We start from the raw sequence: 14,883 nt of genomic DNA on the forward strand, positions 1-14,883 counted from the left end.
TATATATACCAGCATTATATTATACATTTGGTATTTTGATACTGATCAATACAGATTTAAATGCACGAGATTCTCATCTAAGAGTACAATTGGTAAATTTCAGGGAACCTTAACTGAAATCTCCTGTGATAAAAATGTACCTTTCAAGAAAAGTAGGAGGACAATGACTTTCAAGTCAACTTGTCATCAAGATTCATCTCAACTTTTGTAGCATTAGACAGTGGATACACTGCACTAGGCCTTCAAAATACAAATCTTCCTCAGAAGTAAATCAAGAACTGTTTGAAAATCTTAAGAACTACATGGAAGATTTTACCAATTTGTTGAAAGGAGGAGTATATATGAGTGAATCCCTAATGTGACTTCGCAGGGGGACCCTGTTTCCTGAAACAGGATTTATTTTCCCCATTAGGGACTAAGTGATAGTTACCAAGACCTACAGATGCTGTATATGTGGAGAAGTAATTAGGAAATCAAATTGGCTGTGTAGAAAAGCTTCAGAGTCAATTCAGCACATCATATCAAGCTGCAAATTGCTTGCTGGGAAGGAATTTTACTAAGGGATATGAATAACATTGTCCACCAAGAATTAGCCAACAATTTAAAATTCTGAATGAAATTAGGCCTTATTACAAAAACAGCCCACAAGCGATCATTGATAAACGGGAGGTCAACTTATATTGGGACCAGACCATTATCACTAATCACACCATTCCTCACAATATTTTTCTTATCTATAAAGGAGAAAAATATGCAAATATAATAGAAATAGGAGTACCATTGGATGACAACTTTACCATTAGGTGGTAGCCGAAAATTAAAGAAGGGTAAGGAAACAAAGAGGAGATATACTTTTTTTTTTTAACAAAATCAAGATACAGAAGTAGGTGAGGAAAATATAACTAAAATTTGTTATAAAACCAACTATTTTTCCTAAATCTTTATCACCCTTTGATTTTACATGTTACAATTATAATTCTTTATAATGCTTGAGCATAAATAATTTATATCATATTTAAATAAAATATCAAAGTGATGTCACAAAATAAAATACTAACTCTGCCAACAACTGAATCAGATGAAGAGATGAGTGCGATCGCAGAGGTGGATCAGTGACAGTGCTAAAAGAAGATGAAATAATATCTATTCCCAAAGAAGAAGCCATTACAGCACCAATAACTTTGTTTTCTTCCCGATAAGGAGCTAAAATATCAGCAGCTCTTTTGCTTGTTAGGCCATCAATATACACAGGACCTTTAACCTAAAAAAAATATAAATATAAACTATTTTTATTTTATTAAGCGACTGTAATATCATATATAAAGTTTAAAATCAATAGATTAGGTCACTTCATTTATTTCAAAATAAATCAAAAGGAAATATAATCACTCAAGCAATGCTTCTCAAAATTAAAACTACATAAGAGGAAAATGGAAAAAACAAAAATTAAATTCATTTTAGTTTAGTTAAATCATAAACTATTAATTTAAGCTACAGAGATATAGAATATAAAGGACTAGGTCAACAATTTAAGCATTCATAAAAATTATCAATTTTAATGAATTAATGCTCATTCAAGAAAATAATTAATGTAGTTAGCAAAAAATAAGAAAATTAATTATAATAATAATGATACCCCTAAATGGTTTGGATATTATAGGTCATAGATTTACAAGAGGTTGACAGTTTGGGGCATGGACAGTGGAGAAAAGAACACAAATAAGTAATTAATGTATTATAATTATTTTAACTGAAGTTTTACTTATTTGTGTTTTTTCTTCTGTGACCACCCCCTCGGCAATGCTCTCCTTATAAACATTTTTTTTTTTATGATTAAAGAGAAATAGATACAGATATTTCCTTTGCAGTAAATAGTTAATCAACATTTTCAAAATTTGGATCAATATATGAAATAAAAAATCAAATAAGGTTTCTACAGAGGACTTTGATTAGCAATACACAAACAACTCTCTTTGGTTGTACCAACAGTGAACCTCCAAGGGTGCTAAGCATTATAATTTTTATTCATCAGTCCATCACTAAAAAACGTATATTCTATAATATTTGTTTTGTTTTTTTAGGTGTTTACCACTTTTTTTTAGACACCTGTCTATTGCTGGCTTATCTAGTAACACAGGCAATAGCATATTCATTGTAATCGAAATTACTTTGAATGATTACATCTATTTATAAGGTAAATTAGTTCTGAATTTATTTAATTAAAATTCCTAAATGTAATTATTACAAAATATCCTTGGCAATAAAACACTCTTATCCAATAAAAAGTTAACAATAAATAGAGAAATTTTCCAAGGCGACTCTTTGAGCCCATACTTTGGTTATGTTCAATGATCAACCCTTCAAGCGTTTTCTCAAAGTCATCAAACAAAGGGTATCATCTGAGTACAGAAACCATGGTTTCCCATTCCTTTTACATGGATGACATCAAATTGTATGCCAAGAATGAGAATGATTTACAAAACCTTCTCAAATTCAATGATCACTCCCTCAACCATCTTCTTATACAATTTTTTTTTTATCATGAAACATAAACAGATACAGTTATTTCCTTGGTAGTAAACAGTTAGTCAGCATTTCGAAAATTGTGATCAATATATGAAATAAAAAATCAAATATGGGTTCTACAGAGGTCTTTGATTTGAAATACACAAACAACTCTCTTAGGTTGTATCAACATTGAACCTCAAAGGGTGCTAAGCTTTGTAATTTTAATTAATTATCCCATCACTAAAAACATTAGTATTTATAATCTACAATATTTGGTTTCTTCTAACCACTTTTTTATATACCTAGATTGTTGGTTTCTCTAATAACACTGGCTATAGCATATTCATTGTAATTGGAGTTACTTTGCATGACATCAAATTGGTTTAAAGTTGCATCAAATACATTTATAAGTTATTTAAGTCTTAAATCTGTTTAATTAAAATTCCTAACTATAATAATAACAAAATGGGGGGGGGGTCCATAAGACTTAGACTAAAGTATTATGAGCTTGACTCCTACCAAAGTATAATAAAAGAAGATCTCACCCAATATAATAGATGTAACAGTCTTATTGAAATATAGAAATAAGTAGCAATCCATAGATAGCCATAAGGAAAGAAACCAGAAGGAAAGAATAATTGATGATTTACAAAAACGTAATTAATAACATTGAGAATTGAACAAACAAATTCTAAAATTCTTATATCACAATGATAGTATTAAATTGATTCTGCTACTAAAGTTATTCTAAAAATCATCAACAAAGATTCCTAAATAGAGTTTTAATATTTTCATAAAATAATCTGGTTTCTGAAAAAAATTAAAATAATGAAATTAATATGATGAAAAAAAAATCATATTCAGGCCCTAAAATGGTTGCACTACCCTTAAATGCTTAATAAATAAAAAAAAATTCTAAATTTCAATGTTAGCAGACAATAAATAACCATAAACATAGACATAAATAATAGATAAATATAATATATAAAAGAATTTGATAATTAACTAAAGGAAAAAAAAATGTTTTAAGTCTCTATGGTAATTATGACAATTATCAGATTTTACTTTCACTCATTCACTCATGAAAAATATAATATGCTATCATGAGAGATAAAGAATCTTAAAGTCTCCTCTTCCCGTTTTAAGCTAATATCTTTGATACATGACTGTCGCTCCCTAAGGGTTTGAGTGGGGTGAGTCTGGGCGGAAAGGATGGCTTTTTTTGTGTAATGATCTCCTCTTGTAAGATAGTGACATGTCATACATCGACCAACCTACTCGCTATAATTGTCAGTTTGATAGGTCAGATAAGTACGGTTACCACAAAGGGTGAGAGTGGCGAGTTTCACACCATTTTCCAACGTCAGGTGCTTTTTAAATACTGCTTGATTCCACTATCGTAAGTCTCCTCTTCCCAAGATTTTTTTTTTAATCAAAGGGTATGAAACCCAATTTCATTAAATTTAGATTTACTCAAAAGGGACATGTCCAAGAATACATAAAGAATATGATTAATTAGTACTAAGCATGAATATTTAGAACTGACCTATATTTACTTTTGAACCAAATTTAAATCCATGACAAAAAGGGGCCACTATGATTTTTAATGAAAAAAAATCTTCCATTATAGGATTGTGGACTAATAAAGAATTGATAAACAGTTTTACAGTGAAAAATCATTTTATAAGCCTAAGGCCTAAATAACTACAAGATAGATAATAAAATATAACCAAATCTTCTTATCTTAGCAAATATCAAAATTTTATCAAATAAACATAGACAGAAGCTTACAAAGACGTAGAAAATAAAGCATAAAATTTAAATACTAATTTGGTGAGTACTGATTTCAATATATTGAAATTATAACTTCAAAGATATGCATAATGAGCCAAATACATGTAGGGATTGAACCTTATAAACAATATTTTTATGCATGTATCTGAAATTTCGTAAGACTATATGAAACTGTCGAAGATAATGCTCCATCTATTACAGGACAGCTGATGATCAAATACAATACAATTTTATTTTTTTCAATAATGCCAAATGTTGAAGAGAGGGATAAGTTAGATTCTTTAAGAATTAACCTTCAACCTACCAACTAACCGATAATTACTAAAAGCTTTTACAATAGATGAAACATATATACTACATTCTACAAGTGAGCTCAATAACTTGCAGCATAATTTTAAAACAAGAGATTTCTACAATTATATGAAGCATAAAAAGGTGCTGCTAAGCTAAGGAGGTACCTACAATCAATGGAACTAAAATTCCATTGATGACAAACAGGTGTATATTTATAAATTAATATTTGATTTTTTTGCTGAACATACTTTGTTTCAAATAAAACTTTCCTGAACTAGAGCAACTGATTACATGAGAAAGAAAATTAAATTAATTATTTCTAATCTGACTATGAAAAAAAAAAATTGAGAAGAAAATAAATATTAACAAGTAAATTCTGCTATTACAAATATAACATAATATCATAGGTTATTATTACCTCAACTTTAATAGGATCAATATGTTATTTTTATTTAATAATTTTGTTTAGAGAAAAAGCCACTATCGAATATCTAATATTCTATTAACACATAGTATCAAACTTGTTTCAGCTCCGAGCTAAAGATATACTTAGAATAAGTAATATGACAGATTCAGAATAAGGAATGTGAATTACATTAAATGCATCTATTCAAATTTCTGAAAGTAAGTCAGAGCTATTGGATTATCAAGGAAAAATATTTCAATACTAAAAGCAGTGAAAGTATAATATCAGACAACAAATACTAAATATTTTAATATTATTATTTACTATTAGTAAACTTAGTATTTTACTGGCAGGATATCTTTTCTCACATTTAAATTTTAATTTTCCTTAGATAACAAACATGCTATAAATACAAAAGAAACTGAATTTGTTTCCATGAAAATCATTTAATAGAAAGATAGCAGAGAGCTATTATAAATTCTCATGTTACATTAACAAGATGTCAGTACAACAGATAGTATATCTCCTAGTATTATATAAAATAGTATAAAAACTCATCAGCTGGTCATTAAGGCTAATGGCTTAAATTTAGAGCATTTGATTGCAAGAGAAAAACAAGTTTCCAAAGTGTAACTAAATTATGGAGATGAAAAATTTATCTGTCCCAAGTCCAAATACAAACATCATAAATTTGAAATAAAGGTTTTTATGGCTCAAGCAACAACTTCATAAAACTCACAGAGATCTACCTGAACATGTGAAACAGCTTGTATGCCCTTTTCCAGAGAAGCAACTGATCATAAAACTCTGCCAGATTTTCATATACCACTAAGCTCCTAGCTCTAACACAACTGCATTGCCATAGGGGACAGGAAGAACTACAGTACAGAAATACAGGAAGAACTAGTCACATTGAACATATTACAACACTTAGCAGCCAGAACAATATTGCAGCTTTTTAAAGGCAGGTCTATGGTTAAAAATTAACAGGTAACATTCAGGGAGAGCGGGTAAGGCAGTATATTGACCCCACCTCCTTCCAACTATAAACTAACATTTTTAGGAATGAATTTTTCTGATCGTACTAATAAAATTTTGTTCGAATACAAAACAATAATTTTTTAATATATTATCAATATCATGATAAGATTTCTTAATTGTAAAATAGAGAACAATTGAGAGAAAATAAAGCTTGGACCTTTCTCATCAAACTTGTCAAATTGGCTCTTATGACTAGATAATGTTGGAAAAAATAAAAATTTATTAATCATCATCAAAATTTTTGTGAGTTTTTTCTTGTTAATAGTTTTAAAAAAATGTAAATTGAAAAATTGATATATTATTTGCTCATGTAAGTTAGTTGAGATCATAAATTCTTTGTTACCTATAATTAAGGGAAAACAATTTCTTTTCTTTTGTCCATTCAAAAAGAGGAAACTGTATGTTGCATTAATAAAGATGGTTTTTGTATCTTTAAGTTTTTGACTAGTTTGAAAGTTAATTTTTAACCAAGAATTTTACCTTGAAAAGCCTGTATTAATCCGCCTGAAACAAGATTTTGTTATTATTTAAATCTCATTATTTTGGGTCAAATGAGATCTCATTATCAATTTTTTTATTGGTTATTTATAAGTATATGACTAAGCCTTATTGGGAGAGGGACCATGGCCGTGGCTTTTTTAATTTATTTTAACGATAACTTTATTGAAAATAAAGACATTATTTTTCTTTTATGAGACAAGAACTTAATTGTATTTAAATTAAAAATTCCTGAATTTTTTACTTTTGGGGTGGAGTGGGGCCTCCACTAAATATTTTTTCAATTTATATTTATACTTCAATATTAAATACTTAAAGTATAAATCGGTAAATAAACCCAACAAATTATTTTGAAATTTTATTTGAATCGTATTTGTTAAATGATTATTTGATGAAATGAAGAAACTTCAGGATGGATAGACTAATTATTCCTGAAATTATTACTTTATCTAATATTTTTTTTACAATTCATAATTTTGACAAGTAGTTAATTTCAGTTAAGTTTAAACAGTCAAGTGTAAAAGTTGTTATGACAGCAACTTTCATATAGTACACATGATGACATTTGAAGTCTTAGTTAAGTATCACAGTATGAATAAGCCTTAATCTGACATTAGTTTCACTGCCATATTATGTAATGTCAACTATCATACCAGATCTAGTGTGACAATATTACAATAGTAAATTCTATCACAACGGCATTGAATCCAACAGTAACTAACGTGGTGGTTAAGTGTCACTGAGTAATCAGGCTTTAACATGACAGTATCTTCACTGGTGTTTCATGTACTTACAACTGTCTTACTACAGTAGTAGTTCTAATTGTTGTACATTATCTATATGTAATAATTGTCTTTCTCATCAAATAATCATTTAATGATTAATCCTTATTTGGAAATAATGATTTTACTATTCCCTGGAGACATGAGTTCTTGATGCTTTTACAACCATTGGGGAGTTCAAAATTTTACGAACTTACATTTTTTGAAAATAACATTTACGAGAGCGGTCTGAAAAGTTTCCGACCTAACAAAAATACAAGACATTTATTCTGAAATTTTTTTTTTTATTTTTCAACATAGTCTGCTTGTAACTTACACACTTCTCCCATCTCTGTAACCCGTTCAAAAAGTACTCAGCGTTTTTCTCTGCAAATTAATTGTTCACAAAGGTGATTGGCTCTTCATTTGACAAAAATATCTGTCCTCCAAGCACAAATTTTTGATGAGGAAACAAAAATAAGTTGCTTGGGGCTAGATCTGGTGATTAAGGCGGATGATCAAGCAGTTTAAACCATAATTCATGGATTTTTGCCATGGCAACAGCTGAGGTGTGAGACGGTGCATTGTCTTGGTGAAACAGGATTTTCTTTTTCTGCATATGTGGCCATTCTTTCGCAAGTCCTGTCTTCAGCTTGTCAAATAATGATATGTAGTATGCTCCAGTAATGGTTTTTCCTTTTTGAAGATAGTTGATAAAAATAACTCCATGACTATTCCAAAAAACAGTCGCCATAACATCCGCCGCCAAGAAAACAATTTTTGCTTTTTTTGGAGCCGGTTCCCCCTTTGCAGTCTACTGTTTGGACTGTATTTTTGTTTCAGGCGTATAATGGTGTATCTAAGTTTCATCTACAGTAATTAATCAGCACCAAAACTCTTATTTATAGCACCTAAACTGCGCCAACAGAGCATTGGAAATGTTCATTCGAACACATTTTTGGTCTACTGTGAGCAAATGTGGTACCCAACGTGCGAACAGCTTTCTCATATCTTAATGTTGATTTAATATGGTACAAAAATATTCTTTTGACATGTTCATAAGCTCTGCTATCTCTCTTTAATTTGGCGGTCGTCAAGCACCATTTGGTGAACTTAGGTGATGTTTTCGTCAGTATTTACAGTTTTTGGATATCCCAAACATTCGTCTCCCAAGCTCTTACAGCCACATTTAAATTCAGCAGCCTGAAATTTCACAGTGGTAGATGATGGTGCAGAGTCCCCATACACAGAATCCAACTCATCTTTGATTTGCGTAGGCATATTGCCTTTAAAAAACAAATATTTAATGATAGCTCAATAGTAGATTTTGTCCATTTTCACAAAAACACTCACATCAACTCATTCAAACGACTGTTACATAAACATTGCGCATCCAAAATGACTGAAAATTTGATAGATAACTGTCAACAGATGAACAACAAAATTCACTTGCATTTATTTACGAGTGCTGCCATCTTCATCCCTTAAGTTTTTAGACCACCCTCGTATAACTTGTAAAAATTACTTTCAATTTGAGCTAGGATTTTTTCACATTAAGTCATGCCAATGAATATTTTGGTGTATGGGGATGTGGACAGTAAAATACTTGAGAATTTTATATTTCAAAGATTAAAATTTGCTTTAAATATAAAAATTTAGAACCATTTACTATTGTATAATGATAGGTGGGCTTACTAATAATAAACAAAAAAATTGGAGCCAACTACATAATAATTTGATTCATATAAAAGCTACTTCAAAGTCAAAAGATGTGGATTTGATAAGTCTCATGAGAATGAACTGTTAATGTTTTACAGCATTGAATTGATTTTTTTTTTTTTCAAAAATCCATTTTTTCTGGATGTTGTTAAATACGAGGGCTGTCCAGAAAGTAACAGACGTTTTGATCTATCGTGGCAATGGGCGGGAGTAGAGCAGCCATCTTGGTGTCCGAACGTTCCTACATTCAGTACGCATCTAGCTGTTGTAGTGTGAGGACTGTGCGTTCCTCATTTTACTCTCTGTGAGTCGTCAAAATGTGCTCTGCAATGGAAAATCCCGCAACTTGTGAAGTCCGGTCAGCGATTCGGTTTTTGTTGGCTCAAGACAACAGGCCAATTAAAATTTATCATCAGCTTTGTGATGCTTAAGGGCAAGGCATAATGAGTGAAAGCCAAGTGAGGCAATGGTGCATTAATTTTAAAAATGGCCGTACCAGTGCTCACGCCGAGAACCACAGTGGTAGACCTAACCTTGTGACTGATGACCTGGCAATGCAAATCAATGACAAAATTCATGAAAACCGTCGGATCACAATTACAGAACTGTCGAAACATTTTCCCCAAATTTCATGGAGTTTGGTGCATCAAATTGTGGTAGAGAAGCTTGGTTACCACAAATTTTGTGCTCGGTGGGTTCTGAAAATCCTAACGGAAGACATAAGAGACAGAGACTGGCTGCAGCACTGACCTTTCTCCAAGAATACAGCACAAATGGTAATGCAGTTCTGGATCGTATCGTAACCAGGTTAGGGGTTAACGAGAGTTGGGTGAAGCATGTCAACTGTGAAACATGTCATTCTCCCAAGAAGCCACGAAAGTGTTTGCAAATGCTGTCAGCAAGAAAGGTCATGGCTACTGTGTTTTGAGACTTCCAGGGAGTGCTTCTTGTTGATTTTCTGGAACGTGGAACAACAATTAACTCAGAAAGGTATTGTGAAACACTAAGAAAGTAACGGTGCACCATACAAAATAAGGATCGGGGAAAACTTAGCACCAAGGTGTTGTTTTTTTACAACGCACATCCCCACATGGTCAATCGCACCCGGGCACTCTTGGATGGTTTTGGATAAGAGCTGTTAGAACACCCACCATACAGCCCGGATTTGGCACCAAGCGATTACTACCTATTCCCAGTGATGAAAATATGGCTCGGGAAACAACGCTTTGATACTGACGCCGAACTGTATGCTGGTGTAAGCTAGTGTTTGAAATCGCAGATGGCAAATTTCTAGAGAGGGTTTTGAAAAACTTGTGCCACGGTATCATAAATGTCTCAATTTGAATGAGAATTATGCAGAAAAATAGGTTAAGAGTGTACCTTTAAAATGTATATAATAAACTTTGAGTTTTTCAATTTGTGAATTGTTTATTTCAAAACGTCTGTTACTTTCTCGACAGCCCTCGTACAACATTTGTTGAATTTCATAATAATCTTGGATATCTAAGTTCCTGACAATTAAACAACTGTACCTTTTCAAGAGATGAGCTTTTGTAGTATAAAAGGTTTGTTGTAACACAATCAATTTTTAAGAATCTATTATGGTTTGATAATGATATAGTAAAAGTAAAAATAGTTAGAGATCTCTATGAGTTCATCAACAAAAAAAAAAAGAAAAAAGTATTCAATCATTTTATCCCGTAAATTCTCCCCTCTCCATTTCTTTTTTTTTTCTTTGGTACAAATTTACAAAATTGTTGATGTTCAAATGGGTATTATTTAAAATATGGAATAAGGAATTGCAAAAATTAAAAATTAATACTTGCCATTGATGTAAGAGAGTATGATTTACTGTATATTGTGGAGAAACAGTTCTAATACATTAAACAAAACAAAAAATTGTTTTCTATTTTTAACTTACCCGCTCCCCTAAGCATCAGTGCCAATTAAAAATACATTATACTTGGAAATTTTTTTTTCTTTAAATCATATTCAGATTTAAAATATGGCTATAAAAGAATATCAACAATAATTTTAATAACAGTATTAAAATATTTTATAGAAGTAATAATTCAGAATCAGAAACAGATAATAAGAAAAAAAATGAGGAAAATATACTATTTATCTAATGCTTTTTAGTTTACATGAAAAAAGGATAAATTAAATAACCAGAATTAGTTTTCACAAAAAACTAATACCTGGAATAATAGTCTAGCTGCATTAATTAAAAGAAATAAATGTTAATTGATTCAACGACAACTGTTATCAAAAACTGACTGACACATACAGATACAAAATAAAAATAAAAGCTGTAGTTAAATAATAACATAAAAGATAAGCTGATCAACAAAAAAAAAAAAGCATTAACCAACATTTTATATCTGAAAATAATCAAATAGGAGATTGACTAATAAAATCAGTGAATGTTTTTCATAATAGTATTCAAAATATAAAAACACAATTTTCACAGGTAAAGTCTTTTAAAATTACTAAAAATGTTCTTTGTACTGAATAGTTAATTGTTTAAACATGTTTTTCAGGTAGAAATATAGTACAAAGATACTAAACAAATTAATTAAATAGATAAAGATGACATTTTAAAGATTGTAGTTCCCCTCATAAATATATAAACCATACATATTCACTACTAATAACATCAAATAATGGGCATTTACTATAGTCAACCACAATAAAAATATTAACAACAGCTTTAAATAATTGGATTTAGGATTATAAAAATAAATTGACATACATTTAAGTGAAAATTAATTGAATAAAAAGAAAGTAATATTAACTATGTTTTATATTCATCTAACCATTACAAGAATAATTAAATATTAAAATTTAAAAAAAAAATAGTAATTTGTATAGAGAGAACTAAAAAAAAAATATTTTTTTCAGCTGACACAAAATTGTTGTGTTCTATAGTTCCTAATGTGATGAACAAAAAAGAGAGAAATTTGTTTTGTCTTGAGAAGTTATTCATAAATTCTCAGGTAAAGAATTAATTAAAAATATTTATAAAAAAGTTTTGATAACAGGGTATCAAATAAGAGATGCAGTTTATAAATGGTGGATAAGAGAGAGTTTACTGTATATACTTTCATTTTTAAATTCTTTTAGAATCAGATCATACATCCTCCTAATTTGAATGAAAAAATGTACAATCACACTATAAAATATAAACATTATTGGGAAATAGCTGTATCTAAGTATTTATAAAAGAATTTAAGATATAACATACGATATCTGTATGTTTCAGTGTGCATGTGTTATTTTTATTCATTTATATACATACAAGTATAATAAAAGCAAAAATTAAGATCATGAAACTATCTACTTTTTCATTTATTATTATCATTTATTTCAATATTAGCATATTTGACAGTGAAATTTATAATTCAAAAAATCTCCTTTCGAGTTATTACATCATTAAAATAAAAAAATGCATAAATGCAGAGAAAAAAATTAATAAGCAATGATATTTGGACTTAAGATTAATAAAAGAAAAATAAGTAAAAGGATATTATGTTTTAAAACTACTAAGAAATATTACTAACTACTTAAAAGAGAAAAAAAAAATCTGAGAACAACTAAATTACCTTAAATTAAGATGAATTAAAGAAGATATGAAGATTTCATAAAAAAACAAAGAAAAAAACAATTTCATCTTTTAAAAGGCTGCAACTGAATTCTCATCTCTTCTTAATTCTCCAGAGTAGTTATTTAGTTATTCCAGCAGCAATCAAATTATACTATATACAAACACAAAAAAAATTACTCATGCAAGTGCAAAACAAATCCATTTGCAAAAGTAAAAAAAATGAAATGACTAACTAATAAAACAGAAGTATCTTTGGAGTAACATCATGGTTATAATTATGTAAATATAACCTAGTAATATTCCAGAAATTTTAGGCATGTATATTCAGCATACTAATCATAAATAAAAACCAATAAACATAAACACTAAATGGAGCTCTGGCTATTTCTGTTTAATGAAATAGAAAATCATCTGAACACCTCTCATCATGAAACCAATCTTATGAATGTTAGATCATATGGATGAACAAATATGAACATGGACCATAACTGAAACAGCTAGAATTAGAACAAGGAGATCTGTACCAGATTCTTTCAAAGAAAGTTGAACAACAAATTTTTAATGTGTATCAAAGAATAAATTACTGTGAGGATAAGGACTTCTTGAGACAGCAATGAAAAACAAGAATGCTTTAAAGTACTCAAAGCAGCAGTCGAGAGAACTCAGTTTTAAGGAGAGAATGCCTTTATCACCTTGGTTAGATGAAAAGTGCTTCATACAGTGATTAGTATAAAACACTTTTCATTCAAAATTATAATCCTACGATGATGAGGGGGTAATGGCTCACCAAGGAACAAGCTGCCCAGGGAATATTCACATCTCACAGAAGTGATGACATTGAACCACCTGCCTATATGAGATGAGGATGCTCTTCAATTAAAAAAACAAAGCTTCTGGCTAGGTTCATGCAGCTATTGAAATACTATGGCGAGAAGCTTGGGAAGAATTATTATTATAAGTATGAGCTCATTCTTTTCAACTGGACATAGCAGGGGATAGTACAGGATTGGGGGTTATGGCATAATATGGGTTCAGCACAAGAATGGAGATCAAAAGGAATGTGCAAGCTAAATGAAAATTGCTTACGAAGTCTTATTTGTGAAACTGGTTTCATTTGCTGAGAGATTTTGAAGAGGCTAGTTAAACACTGATCAGATCTTCATCACCAGATTATCATAGAAAAATATGGTGAACAGAAGCTGACCATCAACCATCTCTTAGTTGATTTTAGATTGGAATAAAACATTGGTAGATTTTTCATAGGATAATGTAACAGATACTAGAGCATTGCTGAACAACCAAAATTCGACTGCTGCAGCATAATACAGAACCATTCAGTGGTGGTGATATTCATATATGTATGTTAGCATGAATAGGAATATAAAGTTTTGAACTTAATACTATATTGTACAAACCAGTTTGTTTTCTACTTTGAAGAGGAACCCACACTTCAAGGAAGATCGTGTAGCCATGGGAACTTAGGCCAACACTCTTTTTCCTGGGTGTAATAGGAAATCTCAATATCTAACTAACCATTTTCTCTGATTAAAGGGTGAATCAAATATAAACTGAAAATATTTTTATATATTTATTGATTAATTTTATTCAGAACTATTCAGCAGCATTTCTCAATGTAGTCACTTGCATAATCTACACATTTTCCCCTTTAATTTGATAGTTTGTTTATTCCTTGCACATACAGTTTGAGGGAGATTTATCAACCAATAGAACACAATGTGCAACAAGACTTCTTTATTATTCACCTTCAAGTGATTTTTTCAAGGGTATGGACAAAAAAGAGTCACAAGGTGGGAGGCACAAGTCTATAAAAAGAGTGTTTTAGGGTTTCCCAGCCTATACTTACTTTTCTGAAACTAAGATAAGTGGTGATGGATTAAGCACTTCCATAGCTCAATCCTTCTTTTGTTGAACTTTTTGTAACTCTGAACCAGTGCCTATGTTCAATATAACAATCTGTAAAACTTATCATTGAGCTTTAATAATGACTATCGTTTTAAGATTTTTCTTGCCTACCTTTAAATACTTTGGTCCATGTATATACTCATATATACTTGATTCACCCATGTATAGTTTAGAACAATTAGGATGATCCTACAATCTGAAACACAGTGTGTATACACTTTGTCATTAGATCAATAAAATGACTGAGAATTGAAGCTAATCGCAACATTAGTTTTACACCAACTTTAGTGGCTAAGTAATGGCTAATTAACTAATGGGGATAACAAATTGACTTG

General features: G+C 30.2%; 1 protein-coding gene across 2 annotated transcripts in view; it reads right to left on the minus strand.

The window, feature by feature from the left end:
• LOC106689509 (Collapsin Response Mediator Protein) overlaps nucleotides 1–14,883 on the minus strand; it is a gene marked incomplete in the record, with an annotated part of 44,854 nt that overhangs the window by 12,225 nt on the left and 17,746 nt on the right. For both annotated transcript variants that reach the window (XM_067047568.1, XM_014434492.3), the window contains 1 exon segment: nucleotides 1,059–1,261. In XM_067047568.1, coding sequence (XP_066903669.1) covers nucleotides 1,059–1,261 — 203 coding nt within the window.

The sequence above is a fragment of the Halyomorpha halys genome, unplaced genomic scaffold (genome assembly GCF_000696795.3).
Source record: "Halyomorpha halys isolate HHAL.00 unplaced genomic scaffold, Hhal_1.1 Scaffold1384.1, whole genome shotgun sequence".
In the NCBI taxonomy this organism is placed as follows: domain Eukaryota; kingdom Metazoa; phylum Arthropoda; class Insecta; order Hemiptera; family Pentatomidae; genus Halyomorpha; species Halyomorpha halys.